The 18,417-nt window shown below is 45.3% G+C and overlaps 1 protein-coding gene across 1 annotated transcript; it reads right to left on the minus strand.

Moving 5' to 3' along the window:
- Positions 1-2,045: 2,045 nt before the first annotated feature.
- Positions 2,046-18,113, minus strand: pck1 (phosphoenolpyruvate carboxykinase 1 (soluble)). Its single transcript, XM_061923731.2, has 10 exons — positions 18,052-18,113; positions 17,719-17,975; positions 17,276-17,460; positions 13,505-13,708; positions 13,177-13,364; positions 12,940-13,102; positions 11,005-11,229; positions 10,777-10,908; positions 10,607-10,702; positions 2,046-2,948 (listed from the first exon to the last, which is right to left on the minus strand). The coding sequence occupies exons 2-10, from the start codon at positions 17,940-17,942 to the stop codon at positions 2,497-2,499; spliced, it is 1,869 nt and encodes a 622-aa protein (XP_061779715.2). The 5' UTR covers positions 17,943-17,975; positions 18,052-18,113; the 3' UTR covers positions 2,046-2,496.
- Positions 18,114-18,417: the final 304 nt, after the last annotated feature.

Consider the following 18,417-nt stretch of genomic DNA (forward strand, 5'->3'; position numbering starts at 1 on the left):
ATTTGCTCCGCTAGTTAGCTTAGCTTCCACACACAGCTCGGAGTGACTCTCCTTAAATGTGACATATAAACAACACAAACACGAAGCACAATAAAATAACCTCTCAAAAATGTTCACACAGAATATGAGAAATATATCTTTGTCAGCTTGTTTCACCAGTCCTGGAGTAACGTGAGTATGCTGTTGAAGTCAGACGGAACGGCAGCAGGAAGTCAAGTATCAGCAATAAAGGAAGTAACAGAATAAGAGTGGGCTCTTCAAAATAAAGGCACAAAAAAAACGTAACATGACAGAACTGCAATTATCTCCTGAACAAAATGTGCTGCCATTTACAGGCATAATAATGTGTTAATTCCACGACTGTATATATCGGTTGATATCGGTATCGGTTGATATCGGTATCGGTAATTAAAGAGTTGGACAATACTGGAACATCGGATATCGGCAAAAAGCCATTATCGAACATCCCTAGTTTTTTGTATTGGAAATTTTTTTTTTATCCTTTGGTTAGAAATCAGCCACAGTTATGTGATGTGTGCCATGTTGTAGTTTTTATGTTTTGCATGTTTTAGTTGCAGAGTCTCTGCAACATCGCGTGAACATCGGGGGTGGTATCTCTGGATTGGCAGACCAGGGTGGTGGTTCCTCTCTTTAAGAAGGGGAACCGGAGGGTGTGTTCCAACTATCGTGGGATCACACTCCTCAGCCTTCCCGGTAAGGTCTATTCAGGTGTACTGGAGAGGAGGCTACGCCGGATAGTCGAACCTCGGATTCAGGAGGAGCAGTGTGGTTTTCGTCTTGGTCGTAGAACGGTGGACCAGCTCTATACTCTCGGCAGGGTGCATGGGAGTTTGCCCAATCAGTGTACTTGTGTTTTGTGGACTTGGAGAAGGCATTCGACCGTGTCCCCCGGGAAGTCCTGTGGGGAGTGCTCAGAGAGTATGGGGTATCGGACTGTCTGATTGTGGCGGTCCGCTCCCTGTATGATCAGTGTCAGAGCTTAGTCCGCATTGCCGGCAGTAAGTCGGACCCGTTTCCAGTGAGGGTTGGACTCCGCCCAGGCTGCCCTTTGTCACCGATTCTGTTCATAACTTTTATGGACAGAATTTCTAGGCGCAGTCAAGGCGTTGAGGGGATCTAGTTTGGTGGCTGCAGGATTAGGTCCCTGCTTTTTGCAGATGATGTGGTCCTGATGGCTTCATCTGGCCAGGATCTTCAGCTCTCACTGGATCGGTTTGCAGCCGAGTGTGAAGCGACTGGGATGAGAATCAGCACCTCCAAGTTCGAGTCCGTGGTTCTCGCCCAGACAAGTGCCATCTCCGGGTTGGGGAGGAGATCTTGCCAAAAGTGGAGGAGTTCAAGTACCTTGGAGTCTTGTTCACGACTGAGGGAAGAGTGGATCGTGAGATCGACAGGCGGATCGGTGCGGCGTCTTCAGTAATACAGACGCTGTATCGATCCGTTGTGGTGAAGAGAGTGCTGAGCCGGAAGGCAAAGCTCTCAATTTACCGGTCGATTACGTTCCCATCCTCACCTATGGTCATGAGCTTTGGGTCATGACCGAAAGGACAAGATCACGGGTACGAGCGGCCGAAATGAGTTTCCTCCGCAGGGTGGCGGGGCTCTTCCTTAGAGATAGGGTGAGAATCTCTGCCATCCAAGAGGAGCTCAAAGTAAAGCCGCTGCTCCTCCACATCGAGAGGAGCCAGATGAGGTGGTCCGGGCATCTGGTCAGGATGCCACTCGAACGCCTCCCTAGGGAGGTGTTTAGGGCACGTTCGACTGGTAGGAGGCCACAGGAAAGACCCAGGACACGTTGGGAAGACTATGTCTCCGGCTGGCCTGGGAACGCCGCAGGATCCTCCAGGAAGAGCTGGACGAAGTGGCTGGGGAGAGGGCAGTCCGGGCTTCTCTGCTTAAGCTACTGCCCCCGATACCCAACCTTGGATAAGCGGAAGAAGATGGATGGATGGATGGATGTTTTAGTTAAGAAACCATCTTAGCATTTATGCTCTTCCTTTTGTACACATTTGAAGCCCAACCTCTTTTTTTTCTTCAAAATGTTTATTGAAGTACTTAAACGTTTAAACAAGAGCCATCAATGGAACGTATACAACATCAGAAAAAAAGCAACAGAAGTATGTTAAAATATGTGCACTGTTGATTGCCCTTTTAGGGGCGGGGCTTAGATTGGACTACATAACACATAAAAATAAATTCAAGCAAAAAATATAGAAACGGTGCTTTTCGTTGGCAATAAGTTATCAAGTATAACCAACTAAACAAAATACAATTGCATCAAATAAGCGCGCACACTGACAACAGCACAGAGATGAATGGAACGCTTGCAGTTAGCATTGAATGCTAACACTAATATATTTGAATTGTTCACCATGAATTAGTGACATTTACAGTAAGCTTTAAATCTCTGTAAATGGGACATTCCAGCATGTCAAAGAAAAACTAAAATGGAGTTTTTCCAGTAACCTTTTTCTTTCACATCTGCTTGACCCTCTGCTGGAGGAGCTGCAGCTGCCTCGCCACCTCGCCAGGCAGGTCGTCGTTCACCTGCGTGCTGAAGTACTTCTCCACCTCCTCCACCTCTTTCTGCCAGAAGTCCTGGTCCAGAGCGAAGAGCTGGTCCAGGTCCACGCTCAGACCCTGCAGGTTCAGGGAGTGCACGCACGGCAGGTAGCCCACTGCGGACGGCATGGCGCCGGCCTGGCCGTTCACCCGCCGAAACATCCAGTCCAGAACGCGGATGTTTTCGCCGAAACCGGGCCAGAGAAAGCCGGCTGAGGGACTCTTGCGGAACCAGTTGACGTGGAAGATCTTGGGGAGCTTGGCGCCAGGACGCTCTGCCATGCTGAGCCAGTGAGAGAGGTACTGGCCGAAGTTGTAGCCGAAGAACGGGCGCATGGCGAACGGGTCGTGCATGATCGCCTTGCCTGGATGAAGGAGAAGAAAACACGCGATTGTGAGATGAGGTGTGTAGATCTGTTAGTGCTCACTGTTATATACCCATATATATGGTTGGGCATTACACCAATAATAATATAAGGACACGGAAACGTTGGTTGCTCTGTAGCTTCACATTTACTATTCTCCAGGTCAACAACAACACTGTATGATACAGGAAGTGACATCAAGAGCAGGAGGCATGACGGTAACTCAGCAGGGACAAAACTAGGACTGTTAATACACAACATCCCTCCCCTTTTACTTTTAAGGTTCCCTTAACAAAAAATAAAATAACAAAATCAAAGCCAACTTCAAAATACACGTTAGTCTCTTTTGTGAAATATAAACTGTTCAACGATAACTTTGAACAAATACAACACTTGCCTGAACTAGAGAATGAGGGTGGACTACCTCAATCCCAAACTGAACCCTGGGGATTATTCTGCCCCAATGACACGGGTCAGCGCCTAGACTACAATGACAGTCTATCTGGGGGTCGTCTTTCTCGTTGAGGGTAAACACGACCTCTAGGCACTTCGGTCACTGTAGATGGTGTGGTTTCTGGTCTGGGTGAAGTGAAACCTGAGGCAGGTACTCGTGCAGGTTCTGGTGTGCTAGGAGCAAATCCAGGTGTACTTCGAACAGCAGCCGTGTCTGGGGTTTGAGGCTGCTCCAGGGAAGGACACAGCTCCGGAACAAAAGATGTCGGCTGGCGTGAGTCATCATGAGACCCAGAAGTGTGCAGCAGTTGGTTGAGGTGCCTTCTCCAGATGCGATGGTCACTGGTTTCTACAGTATATGAGACAGGACCTGTTTTGGAAACAATGGTCGCAGGCACCCACTTTATATCGTTGGTGTAGTTCCTAGCAAGAACCCGGTCTCCTACCATGAAGCTCCGCAATTTTGCATTTGCCCGTCTTTCCACTTGAGCCTTCTGTTGCTGGTGCACAACCTCTCTTGTCTTTTGAGGTTTCAGGAGATCTAGTCGAGTGCGGAGTTGTCTCTTGAACATCGCTGAGGCAGGGGACACCTTAGTGGTAGCATGAGGGGTGTTTCGATATGCCAACAAGAAAGCATTGAGGCGCCTGTTAAGGGTTTGCGTGCTTGGAGAGGACTTGAGAGCTTTCTTCAGAGCCTGTACAAATCTTTCCGCAAGCCCATTTGTAGCCGCATGATAGGGCGCAGACTTGATGTGCTGAATACCATTCTCCTCCATAAATGCCTTAAATTCTTCTGACACCAGTTGTGGACCATTGTCGCTAACCAACTGCTGTGGCAGACCATTACGACTGAAAATGGATCTCAACTCTTCAATGGTTCTCTCTGACGAGGTGCTCTTCATGACAGCGACCTCAGGCCATTTGCTATGAGCATAAATTACAACGAAGAACATGTGGTTCTCCAGTGGTCCAGCAAAATCAACATGGACTCTTTGCCATGGTTCCTCAGGCCAATCCCACGGATGCAAGGAAGCCAGCTGTGGGAGGTTTCTCAGTTTCTGGCAGGCAGAGCATGACTTGGCTTTTTCTTCTATAGCTGCATCCAGGCTTGGCCACCAGAAATAGCTGCGTGCCATTTCTTTCATTCGCACTACACCACAGTGCCCCGAGTGAAGCTCATCAAGCACTTTTGCTCTTAATGGTGGAGGAATAATGACACGATAGCCCCACAATAAGCATCCAGACTGGACTGAAAGCTCATTTCTCCTCATCAGATATGGCTTTAAGCTTTGGGTCATATCTCCTTTTCTGCCGCAAGCAATGATGTCCATAACTTCAGACATGATTGGGTCATTGCGAGTGTGTCTCTTCACATGAGCTGAGGTCACTGGGGTAGCAGCCGCTTCCTTGAAGTAGAATATCTCAGCCTGGTTTGGCTCAATGTGTGTGACCGGCAGTGGAAGTCTTGACAGCCCATCAGCATTTCCATGCTGATCTGCCTTCCTATATTTAATGTCGTACTGGTGGGCAGACAGTAAAAGAGCCCATCGTTGCATACGGCTGGCAGCAAGCGATGGAATGCCAGTATGGGAACCAAAAATGGAGGCGAGAGGCCGATGGTCAGTCAGTAGCGTGAATTTTCTGCCATAAAGGTACTGGTGAAATCTTTTCACCCCAAACACTATAGATAGTGCCTCACGCTCAATTTGGGCGTAATTGCTTTCTGGTTTACTCAATGTCCTTGATACAAAAGCGATGGGCCTTTCATCGCCCGATGGCATTATGTGTGACACTACTGCCCCCACACCATAAGGTGCGGCGTCACATGCCAGCTGAATTGGCAATGTGGGGTCAAAATGAGTGAGGACCTCAGATTGTGACAGCGCTGTCTTCACTTCCTTGAAAGCTGTCTCACATTTATACGTCCACTTCCATTTCTTAGTTTTGTTCAGAAGTTCATGCAGAGGCTTCAATGCATTTGCAAGGTTAGGCACAAACTTTGCATAGTATGTTAGGAGGCCCAGGAATGACCTTAGCTGACTTACATTCTTCGGAGATGGAGCCTCTACAACAGCCTTCACTTTTGATGGTGCCTTGTGGAGTCCTGTGCTGTCGATTACATGCCCCAGGTATTCAACAGAAGGCTGGAAAAACTCACACTTATCCTTCCGAACTCTCAGGCCATATTCCTCCAATCTTTGCAGTGTGATGTCCAGATTCCTCAAGTGTGACTGCTCATCCGGTCCCGTGATGAGCAGATCATCGAGACAGCACTGGACCCCTGGTATCCCACTGAGAATCTGGTCCATGGCTCTTTGGAACAGTGCTGGGGCAGAGGTAATTCCAAAAGGGAGCCTGCGGTACTTATACAGGCCCTTGTGTGTCACTATAGTCAACAACTCTTGTGACTCTGAATCCACATGCATTTGTAGATAGGCTTGACATAAATCTATCTTACTAAACTTCTGGCCTCCAGCTAGGCCTGCAAAAAGCTCCTCAATAAGGGGCAAGGGATACTTCTCAGCATGTAGGACAGGGTTCAATGTGACTTTAAAGTCACCACAGATCCGTGGAGTTCCATCCTTTTTCATGACTGGAACAATCGGTGTTGCCCATTCGCTTGTGCTCACTGGTTCCAGTACTCCACTCTTCACTAACCTGGCTAATTCTGCCTCCACCTTCGGTTTTATGGCATATGGAACAGGTCTCGCTTTGAAAGCTTTTGGCACGCTTCCTGGTTTCACTGTCAGCTTAACTGTAATGTCTTTCATGCTGCCAAGTTCTCCATCAAAAACGGGGGAATGTGTCTTTAGAATCTCCTGTAGTGGCCCTGTGTCCCCATCCCTAACTAGGAACACTTCCTGCCAATTCAGCCTGAGCTTTTCCAGCCACCGGCGGCCTAGCAATGCTGGCCGTTTGCCTTGAATGATATACAGTGGAAGAGTCTTTTTCTGTACGTTGTGTTCCACTGTCACATCCACAACTCCCAGCACTGGGACCGGTTCTCCTGTGTAGGTCCTTAACTTCAGCCGGGTTGGTTGTAGCACAAGGTGCTGCAGTTCTTCACTGTAAACAGCTTCTGATACCATCGATACGCGTGAACCAGTGTCTACTTGCATTCTTATAGGATGGTTCTCCAACAGTGGTGTGACCCAATATCCATCATCACTGTCCCTGACAGATAAAACATGTCCTGTGATCTCATCATCAGAGTCACAGTCGCTTGGCTCATCCTGGTCACGTTCCACCATATTCACCTGTTTTCTCTTGTTCCGTTGGAAACCACTTTTCTTGGTCTCAGTGTGCTGTTTGCTCGTCTGAGCCTTTTTCGCTTTACAGGCACGTTCGATGTGTCCTTTCTTCCCGCAGTTTCTACAGTCCAAGTCCTTACACCAACACTCTGATGACTGATGTCCCGGCCTCCCACAGCGGTAGCATGGATTGCCAGCTGTCGCCTTGTTTTGTGGCTCCAAAGACAATTTATTAACTTGAACTGAGGCACTTAACTGCTGTGCTTCATGGGCAGCCATCTCCATTGATGTACTTATACGCACAGTCTTTTCCAGGGTTAGATCAGCCTCCGTAAGCAGTCGTTTCTGGATAGCCTCACTGCGTAGACCACACACCAGTCTGTCACGTATGGTGTCATTGAGTGTAAGTCCAAATTCACAATGTTCAGACAACTGTTTCAATACAGCTATGAACTGTGAGACAGATTCACCCTCCTCTTGGTTCCTTTTATGGAATCTGAATCTCTCTGCAATTAGCAGTGGCTTAGGAGAGTAGTGATCCCCCAATATTGTCACTATTTCCCTATAGGATTTGTCTCCTGGCTTGTCAGGCTGGAGTAGACTGCGCAATAGGGTGAATGTTTTACCTCCTACAACACTCAAAAATGTTGGCACCAAAACATCATCTTCAATTTTGTTAGCCAGTACAATATACTCAAACCTCTCAGTGTATGAACTCCACTGTTCTGTGTCCTCCTCAAAAGGTCCAATATGTCCAATCAGTGCAGCCATGTTCAAAAAAAAAATGTCCCCAATATATTCCTCTGCTTCGGAAATTTGATGTATGTCAATGTCTTTTCTTGTCTTCTCTAAGTGTCCTTTACCATGGAAACGTGCCTTTCTCTTGCAATAGAGCTGTGCTCTGTAACATGCTGGTCATCCACTCTCCAGCAAGTAGACAGCACCCCCGCCTGTATCCCGCGGTTGCTCGTTAATGCTCGTCAAAAAAAACCACACGGACGGCCAAGGTAAACCATAAACACACAATGTGAGGACGCACCACCTCGTCGCCAATTTTTATATACCCATATATATGGTTGGGCATTACACCAATAATAATATAAGGACACGGAAACGTCGGTTGCTCTGTAGCTTCACATTTACTATTCTCCAGGTCAACAACAACACTGTATGATACAGGAAGTGACATCAAGAGCAGGAGGCATGACGGTAACTCAGCAGGGACAAAACTAGGACTGTTAATACACAACACTCACATTCATCTATATGTTGTTGTTCTGCTTTCTATGCCAGCATAGAGGAGATGTTGTTTTCTATGATGCCATTTTGGTGTTTTTTTGTAGTTCTATCATTTGTTTTTTTTTCATGTTTATTCAATGTTAGGTGGTGTTAAATTAAAGAGGAACATTATCACAATTTCAGAAGGGTTAAAACCATTAAAAATCAGTTCCCAGTTGCTTATTTTATTTTTCGAAGTGTTTTTCAAAATTTTACTCATCACGTAATATCCCTAAAAAAAGCTTCAAAGTGCCTGATTTTAACCATCGTTATATACACCCGTCCATTTTCCTGTGACGTCACATAGTGATGCCAATACAAACAAACATGGCGGTTAGAACAGCAAGATATAGCGACATTAGCTCGGATTCAGACTCGGATTTCAGCAACTTAAGCGATTCAACAGATTGCGCATGTATTGAAACGGATGGTTGTAGTGTGGAGGCGGGTAGCGAAAACAAAATTGAAGAAGAAACTGAAGCTATTGAGCCATATCGGTTTGAACCGTATGCAAGCGAAACCGACGAAAACGACACGACAGCCAGCGACACGGGAGAAAGTGAGGACGAATTCGGCGATCGCCTTCTAACCAACGATTGGTATGTGTTTGTTTGGCATTAAAGGAAACTAACAACTATGAACTAGGTTTACAGCATCCATCCCATCCATCCATTTTCTACCGCTTATTCCCTTCGGGGTCGCGGGGGGCGCTGGAGCCTATCTCAGCTGCATTCGGGCGGTAGGCGGGGTACACCCTGGACAAGTCGCCACCTCATCACAGGGCCAACACAGATAGACAGACAACATTCACACTCACATTCACACACTAGGGACCATTTAGTGTTGCCAATCAACCTATCCCCAGGTGCATGTCTTTGGAAGTGGGAGGAAGCCGGAGTACCCGGAGGGAACCCACGCAGTCACGGGGAGAACATGCAAACTCCACACAGAAAGATCCCGAGCATGAAATACATTTGGCAACAACATGCACTTTGAGAGTGCAGACAGCCCAGTTTTCATCAATTAATATATTCTGTAGACATACCCTCATCCGCTCTCTTTTCCTGAAAGCTGATCTGTCCAGTCCAGTTGGAAATGCATCTGCTTTGAGTATCGCAGGATATCCACACATTCTTGCCATCTCTGTCGTAGCATAGCTTTCGTTGGTAAAGTGTGCGGAACAAACGTCCAATTTCTTGCCACTTTTGCATCTTTGGGCCACTGGTGCAACTTGAATCCGTCCCTGTTTGTGTTGTTACACCCTCCGACAACACACCGACAAGGCATGATGTCTCCAAAGTACGGAAAACAGTCGAAAAAACGGAAAATAACAGAGCTGATTTGACTCGGTGTTTGTAATATGTTTGAGAAAATGGCGGATTGCTTCCCGATGTGACGTCACGTTGTGACGTCATCGCTCCAAGAGCGAATAATAGAAAGGCGTTTAATTCGCCAAAATTCACCCATTTAGAGTTCGAATATCGGTTAAAAAAATATATGGTCTTTTTTCTGCAACATCAAGGTATATATTGACGCTTACATAGGTCTGGTGATAATGTTCCCCTTTAAAGACTACAGCTGGGAATGTGCTGCCCCCATTGATTCCTTGTGAAGAATCTATCATGCACACTGTCCATACACAAAAATTAAAAAGAGAGGTAGGAGAAGAATATACAGAAGGAGAAGGAAAAAAATAATTGAGAAAAAGTATAAAATAACAATGTGAAAGAGGAGAAGAATAAGGAGATGAAGGGCAGGAGGGAGTAGAAGAAGTAGAAAGTGAAGGAGAGGAGGGGGAAGGTGAATAGAAATGGGAAAGGAAAAAGAAAAAGGTAGAATAGGAGAAGTAGAACAAATAGAAGGCATAGGAAAGGATAAGGAGAAAATTAATGAAAAAAGGAGAAGACAGAGAGAAAGCGAAACTGAAGGAGAGGAAGAGGTGAAAAAGAGGTAAGATAGGAGAAGGAGAAAGAAGATACAGGATAAATGGAGAAAGCAAATGAGAAGAAGAAATGGAGAAGGAGATGATAATGATGGAGAAAGAGAAATTGAGGAAGAAGAAAACAAAAGAGATGAAAAAATGAGGAAAAGAAAACATTGAAAGATAGTAAAGAAAACAAAAGAGAAGGAGAACAAAAAAAGAAGAGAAAAGCAGTGAAAGAAGAAAACAAATGAAAAGAATAAAATGGAGAAGAAAGAGAGGAGGCGCAGAAAAAAGATGACTATATAGTGAAGGAGAAGAAAAAAAGGAGAAAGAGAGAAATTAGAAGGCAAAGGTGAAGGAGAAGATGAAAGAAAAGGAGAAAAAGAATGAGAGGAAAGAGGCAAAAAAAGAAGCAGGATAGAAGGAGGAAAAGGAGAAAGAGAATGAAACTAAGAAAAAAGAAAAGGAGAAAAGAGCAGGAAAACAGAGACAAGAGAAAGCGCAGAAGTAGAAAAAGGAGAAGGTGAAGAAAAAAGGAGAGCAAGGTGGAGAAAGAAAAAGTGGGAGAAAATGAGGAGGAAAAAAGAGAAGATAAGGGGTAAGAGAAGGAGAAAAAGAAAAGAAGAAAAATGAGAAGACAAACAGGAAGGAGGTGACAAAGAAGGGCCAAAGAAGAAGAGAAATAAGATAACATATGAGAAGAAGGGAAAAGAGAAAAAGAAGAAGTCACATGACCTCAACAAGACACTAACCTTTGTGTTCAGCAGCAGCCGTGGCCTCAGACCTCATGGCGGCGCCAACAAAAACTCCATGTTGCCAACTGAAGGCTTCAAAGACTAGCGGCACACCTGAAGAAGAAGAAGAAGAATGGAGTTATTTCCGTGCACCTTTCTGGAACATTTGTTTGTTCTGTCCCGCTCACCTTCAGGCCGCCGCCCCCCAAAGATGATGGCCTCGATCGGAACCCCTTCAGGTGATTCCCACAGGGGGTCTATGATGGGGCACTGATCGGCCGGCGTGCAGAAACGAGAGTTGGGGTGTGCACAAGGTTCACCTGCAGAGAACACCAAGGTTGACATTCCTTTATTTTACTTTCTATAACAGGCTTTGCTACACATCTAAAAGTGAGACTAATATCAATAAATCTCACCGTCTTCTGGCTTCCAAGGTTGGTTCTTCCAGGAAGTGACGCTGACGCCGTCCTCCAGCTCCTCGTCCATGCCCTCCCAGTGCACGCCGCCATCACTGGTCTCTGCCACATTGGTAAAGATGGTGTTCTTGGCGATGGTCGCCATGGCATTTGGGTTCGTTTTGGCCGAAGTGCCGGGCGCCACGCCGAAAAAGCCGTTCTCTGGGTTGATGGCGCGCAGGTTGCCTGGCGTGAAGTAAAGGGTTAGGGTGAGGTCTTTACGGCTGGCAGTCCTCTGATTGGGATTTAAGCTTCTCAGGTGGAATTCTTTCCCATTCTTGCTTGATGTACAGCTTAAGTTGTTCAACAGTCTCCGTATTTTAGGCTTCATATTGCGCCACACATTTTCAATGGGAGACAGGTCTGGAATACAGGCAGGCCAGTCTAGTACCCGCACTCTTTTACTATGAAGCCACGTTGATGTAACACGTGGCTTGGCATTGTCTTGCTAAAATAAGCAGGGGCGTCCATGGTAACGTTGCTTGGATGGCAACACATGTTGCTCCAAAACCTGTATGTACCTTTCAGCATTAATGGTGCCTTCACAGATGTGTAAGTTACCCATGTCTTGGGCACTAATACACCCCCATACCATCACAGATGCTGGCTTTTCAACTTTGCACCTATAACAATCCGGATGGTTCTTTTCCTCTTTGGTCCGGAGGACACGACGTCCACAGTTTCCAAAAACAATTTGAAATGTGGACTCGTCAGACCACAGAACACTTTTCCACTTTGTATCAGTCCATCTTAGATGAGCTCAGGCCCAGCGAAGCCGACGGCGTTTCTGGGTGTTGTTGATAAACGGTTTTCCCCTTGCATAGGAGAGTTTTAACTTGCACTTACAGATGTAGCGACCAACTGTAGTTACTGACAGTGGGTTTCTGAAGTGTTCCTGAGCCCATGTGGTGATATCCTTTACACACTGATGTCGCTTGTTAATGCAGTACAGCCTGAGGGATCGGAGGTCACGGGCTTAGCTGCTTACGTGCAGTGATTTCTCCAGATTCTCTGAACCCTTTGATGATATTACGGACCGTAGATGGTGAAATCCCATAATTCCTTGCAATAGCTGGTTGAGAAAGGTTTTTCTTAAACTGTTCAACAATTTGCTCACGCATTTGTTGACAAAGTGGAAACCCTCGCCCCATCCTTGTTTGTGAACGACTGAGCATTTCATGGAATCTACTTTTATACCCAATCATGGCGCCCACCTGTTCCCAATTAGCCTGTTCATCTGTGGGATGTTCCAAATAAGTGTTTGATGAGCATTCCTCAACTTTATCAGTATTTATTGCCACCTTTCCCAAATTCTTTGTCACGTGTTGCTGGCATCAAATTCTAAAGTTAATGATTATTTGCAAAAAAAAAAAAGTTTATCAGTTTGAACATCAAATATGTTGTCTTTGTAGCATATTCAATTGAATATGGGTTGAAAATGATTTGCAAATCATTGTATTCCGTTTGTATTTACATCTAACACAATTTCCCAACTCATATGGAAACGGGGTTTGTACGTTTTGACATTATGTATTTCCGCCGCGGGATAATACGAATTTCTCTTCTGTAATCTGTTTGTGTTTTTTCCGTATGTTTGATGTTCGGAATTGTGCCCTTATATGGGGAATTAAGGGCGTTTACCTATGCAAATTACGGAATTAAGGGTGTTTACATATGCATATTGTGGAAATAAGGGCATGTTTATATGCAAATTATAATAGACATGCACGCGTTAACCCTTTCGCATTCAGCAACTTAACAACAGCAGGCGGGAACAATTTGGCCGTTTAAGAACACGTCATGAATTTGAATGGACTCCTCTTAGGAAATCACTTAGGAAGAAAGATAAGAGGAAAAGTTATGAACTTATTGCTGAATGGGGCCCAGTGTCCTCACCTTGCTGGTCAAACTTCATCCAGGCTATGTCGTCCCCGACGCACTCCACCTTCCAGCCTGGCAGCGTTGGACACAACATGGCCAGGTTGGTCTTCCCACAGGCGCTTGGGAAGGCCGCCGCCATGTACTTCTTCTGCCCCGCAGGGCTGGTGATACCCAGGATCTGATCAGGAAACGACACAGTTAACGACGCGAGGAGTTCTACTCCTCCAACAATGGCACGGTCCATTGTCTTACCAGCATGTGTTCGGCCAGCCAGCCTTCTTCCTTGGCGAGGCGCGAGGCGATGCGCAGGGCGAAGCACTTCTTCCCCAGCAGGGAGTTTCCGCCATAGCCGCTCCCGAAGGAGACGATCTGTTTGCACTCTGGGATGTGGGCGATGAGGGTCTGCTCTGGGTTGCAAGGCCAGTTGTTGACCAGAGGTTCTGAAGACCATAAATGTTTGCTGGAATTTAACATCGGTCCAAGAACAAACTGCAGTTTGCGGAGGTTGAAAATCACCGACCACGGATTAGCTGCAGAGTTACGGTACTGATGGGCGGTGCTCAAAGAGACAGTGACGTACTTTTTAGCGGCAGCGGACAGCCGACAGAATGCAAACAGCGGACGAACTCGCTGCTCCCGAGTGCGGCCAGAACCGCTTTCCCCATACGGGTCATCACCCTCATGCTGGCCACCACGTACGGCGAGTCCGTCAGCTCCACTCCGATCTTGGAGAGGGCGGACCCGACTGGACCCATGCTGAAGGGAATGACGTACATGGTGCGACCTGAGAAGACATTCGTGTGGTCAGCTCATTAACGTCAAAACAGAATATACAGCACAAAGGACCGGATCTACCGTATTTTTCGGAGTATAAGTCGCACCAGAGTATAAGTCGCACCTGCCGAAAATGCATAATAAAGAAGGAAAACAACATATATAAGTCGCACTGGAGTATAAGTCGCATTTTTGGGGGGAAGTTTATTTGATTAAAACCCAACACCAAGAATAGACATTTGAAAGGCAATTTAAAATGTAAAAATATATAAAAATAAAGAATAGTGAACAACAGGCTGAATAAGTGTACGTTATATGAGGCATAAATAACCAAGTGAGAACGTGCCTGGTATGTTAACGTAACATATTATGGTAAGAGTCATTCAAATAACTATAACATATAGAACATGCTATACGTTTACCAAACAATCTGTCACTCCTAACGTTTGAAATCTTATACGTCTAGTCTCTTACGTGAATGAGCTAAATAATATTATTTGATATTTTACGGTAATGTGTTAATAATTTCACACATAAGTCGCTCCTGAGTATAAGTCGCACCCCCGGCCAAACTATGAAAGAAAACTGCGACTTATAGTCCGGAAAATACGGTACTAAGATCCTAAATAACACAGGCTAAATAGCGTGTGCAAACTATAAAATTGTGTTAGTGGGCGTGTTGAAAGTGATCTACTAAAACTGTATGTACAATTGATGACAAGTGCAAAAATAATAATACAAATATATTTGATTTGTATTATTTAAAAATAGCTATGTGCTTTTTTAAAAAGGTAGGTTTTTAGCCGGTTTTTAAAAGCATCCACCAACTGTGGGGTCCTGAGGTGTTCAGGAAGGGTGTTCCATAGACGAGGAGTGGCAGCTTCCAAAGCTCTGTCCCCCATGGTCTGGAGTGAGAAGTCGGCGTGAAGACTTTGCATGTGCTATACCGGCTGTGACCATGGAAACACTCATTAACCTCCACATTCACTTTAGCATGCTCTAATCCTACTAAAAACTCCTTCATTTTTACAAAAAATATATGCTGATGATTAGAACGCTAAGAATACCGGGAGGGAAGTACATTTATTTAGGCTCGCAGTGTGATTTATCAAGACTAAAACTGCTTTGTGACCGCTGTTTGTTGAGCACATTTGAAATGTGCATGCAAACTGGCACACTTAGGCACAACTTGGGGAGGAGAGAAAGGAGGCGATCGCGCTACAAAGACAGTCTGTGTACGTGTCATCATAATTTGGACTGTCATAATTTAAACAAATGAAAGACATATTGTCTATTTAGCAACATCCTTTTATAGATGTAGAGGTGTTGGATGACTTAAGGGGCTGATTTAAACAAATTCAATTGATTCCTTTTTTTGTCTACTACCTTTTTTTATATAGGGAATACATTATTAAAATATCTTTATCTGTAAAAACTTTTCATGCAGTCTTGCATACATTTTTGTATCATTCTAGACAAACCATTACAACACCAGCGCCTCTCGATGCTAAATATAGGTTCTGTTGTCTAGATCGCACTTCTACAGTGTATCGCCCAGAAAAGGTTAAGTGTGCTGCATACTCCACAACATAACGAAACAGCAAAGGTTGCACCTTTGGAGCATATGATGCCATGAATGTGGAGGTAAATGAGTATTTCCATGGTGACAGCCAGTTGTACGTGCAAAATTCTTGTTTAAATAGGACGGCTTGCACCACTTTTACACTTATAGTCCAAGCAATTTTATAGTTTGTACATGTTTTTTTATGGTATTTGGATCTTAGTAAATCAGGTCTGTGGTGTTTGGCTATGTTGCACACAACTATAATCTGTGCCACCTATTCTGTAATAACGAAGCGCAATCTGGGTAACACCACCTAAATTTTAGCACGGCAAAGGTGCGCTCTGGGAGACTGCGCGACCGGTGTTTTTGCCAATAACTGCAGCCATTTGTGTATTACTGTGTCAGTTTGCACGTGCAGTACGTTCCAAATGTCGTAAGTAGAGATGCATAACAGTGGCCACAAAACAGGTATGAGTGCTAATTGATTATAATTGCATCTCCTCCAAGTATTGTGAGCATTCTAATATTCTGCATATTTTCTGAATGTACACAAAGACATAAACACTACGGTATTTTTCGGACTATAAGGCGCACTTAAAATCCTTTCATTTTCTCAAAAATCAGCCTTATAACCCGTTGCGTCTAATGTACGGAATTATTCTGGCTCGGCTTATCAATCTCGTAGCTACTTTATTTGGTACATAGTGTATCGATAAGTGTGACCAGTAGATGAGATACGTGTAGACTGCAAGATGACGTCGGTAAACAACACCAAAACTTTAAATGTTCCATTGAGAATATAGAACATTACACACAGCGCTCAAAAAGCTGTCAAAATGTTTTAGTACGACTTTAGTAAGCTATAAAGCCACACCACTTGATGGATTGTCGGAGCATTATGGCTACCATAGTCAGACGTAATGTGCTGCAACATACGGGTATTATTATGGTGTATGTATAAGGACCGCAAAATTGCACATATTAGCAGACATATTATCTGGCATTATTTTGCAATATTGTGCAAAACCAACTTTTCTCACTGTCTGGTACCTGCTGATGTGTATTTGGGATCTGCATAAGTACTGAAAATTTGTGCGAGTCCGCTATTGTAGTCCGAGCCGACACCGTAGTCAATAAGCTTGTTCTTTTTCTCTATCTTCATCCTTCGCTGTTGCCATTTCTAATACAAAGTAGTGTAAAGTTCTAACTTTCATCTGTCAGTAGACTTGCTATGGAAGTGCTAAAAACTACCGGTGTAGTGGGTTTACATAATTCACCCACGGAACTTTAGTTATTAGAGTTCCGGTCAGACAGTTTTTGTTGTTGCACTAGTGAGCCACGTATGAGAAGATGCTGCTGCGTTACTGATTTAAGTAAAGTCTGAATGTCATTAAAACAGTTAGCTCCATCTTTTGACACTTCTTCCACTCCCGTCCTTGCACGCTACACCGCTACAACAAAGATGACGGGGAGAAGACGCTGCCGAAAAATGGAGCCACGTAAATAAGACCGCCCACAAAACGGCGCATCCTGAAGAGACTGTCAGAAAGCGGCTAGAAGATAATCTGTAAAACATCGTCTATGCAACATTTTGACCAAAGAACCACGATTACATGTTATGTAGACCACAAGGAAGTGTTTTCAATTGAGAAAAAAAATCATAATATGACACCTTTAATATGCCTTATAATCCGGTGCGCCTTTTGTATGAAAATAGACCGGAATAGACCCGCTCATCGGCAGTGTGCCTTATAATCCGGTGCGCCCTATGGTCCGAAAAATACGGAATAATATAATACGCTTGCCATTTTATTAATTTAAGAGCTGCAATCCTTAGTTGTTTAGCTTATGCGTATGCTATCAAGTTTGGATGTGTTTTAATACACGCAAACCTTTAGTAGATCAGGTCCTTACTGAACTACCAAATACTTCAAAGGACCTGCCAGGAACAGATCCAGACCTCATGCCAGTGTTTTCTCTGAAACTATTTGAAGTTCAGGGTTTCTGCGCTACCTTTCATGCATCCGGGGAATCTCTGGGCCGACGCTTTGTCAAACTCCTCCGGCGACATCCAGCGGCCCAGCTGGCTTACTCCGCCCCCCAGGGGTGTGGGTACCGTGTCCCGCTGCTCTGTGGTCACAATCACCGTCCTGCTCTCCACACGGGCCACATCCTTAGGGTCGGTCCTGGCCAGCCAGCTGCAGGAGGTAGAAAAAGACGAAGAAGAAACAGTGAGCACTATCATCAGGCTAAGATGGTGGACTTCAACAAAAGTATTGGGACATCATCACTGAAGCATCGAACTGCAAGTTTATAGTCCCAACATGTAAGTCCATATATTTATTTTCATGAAGGTTCTGCTGAGACTGGACGGACTGGTTTGCTTCCAGTTCGATTGTTGCTAACAGCAGCTGACGTCTGACTAACAACCTTCCATGATGCTGTGTTCCACCTACCAGTTTTCATACTTGGGGAGCTTCTTGATCAGCCCCTGCTCCTCCAGCTGGGACAGGATGGTCCGGTTCTCTTCGTCGGAGCCGTCGCAGATGTGCAAGGAGTCCGGCTGGCACAGAAGCACGTTGGCCTCCACGAACTCCCTGACGGCCGGGCTGAGGGCGCTCAGATCGCCCTGCAGGACCCGCGGGCTGCTCGGGTTTTGGGACTGCAGCTCAGGAGGCATGGCGGCAAGAAAAGAGAAGACAGGAGAGGAGGTCTAGAGAAGAGAGGACGAAATAGATAAGGTGTGATTCAGATCTGCGTGCATGCATCAGCATGAAGATAGACCTCACTTGCTGGTGTTGCTCTGCGCTGAGCGTGAGATCATCAGTGGAGGCTTGTCCGCTGCCAGTGGGGCGCACTCCTTTTATCCTCTGGGATGTCCCACCGAGAGGAGGGAGAGGTGTGTGCTCATGGACCTGTTGTTCGTCATGTGCAGCATGCGGGCATTGCAGGTGAATCATTAATTAAGCGTCGGGGACGTAATGCAGAACCGGTTCTCTCTGTACTCTGATGACTTCATAGTGAAAACGTCGATGTCTTCTTCGCTTTACAGTCGATTGATTATTTGTCATCTTATCTGCAGTGATTACGGGCCAGATAAAAACATCCCACAACAAGCAGAAAAAGTCCCCGAGAGGCAAACACTCGCAGAACTT

The sequence above is a fragment of the Nerophis lumbriciformis genome, linkage group LG28 (assembly GCF_033978685.3).
Source record: "Nerophis lumbriciformis linkage group LG28, RoL_Nlum_v2.1, whole genome shotgun sequence".
NCBI lineage: Eukaryota > Metazoa > Chordata > Actinopteri > Syngnathiformes > Syngnathidae > Nerophis > Nerophis lumbriciformis.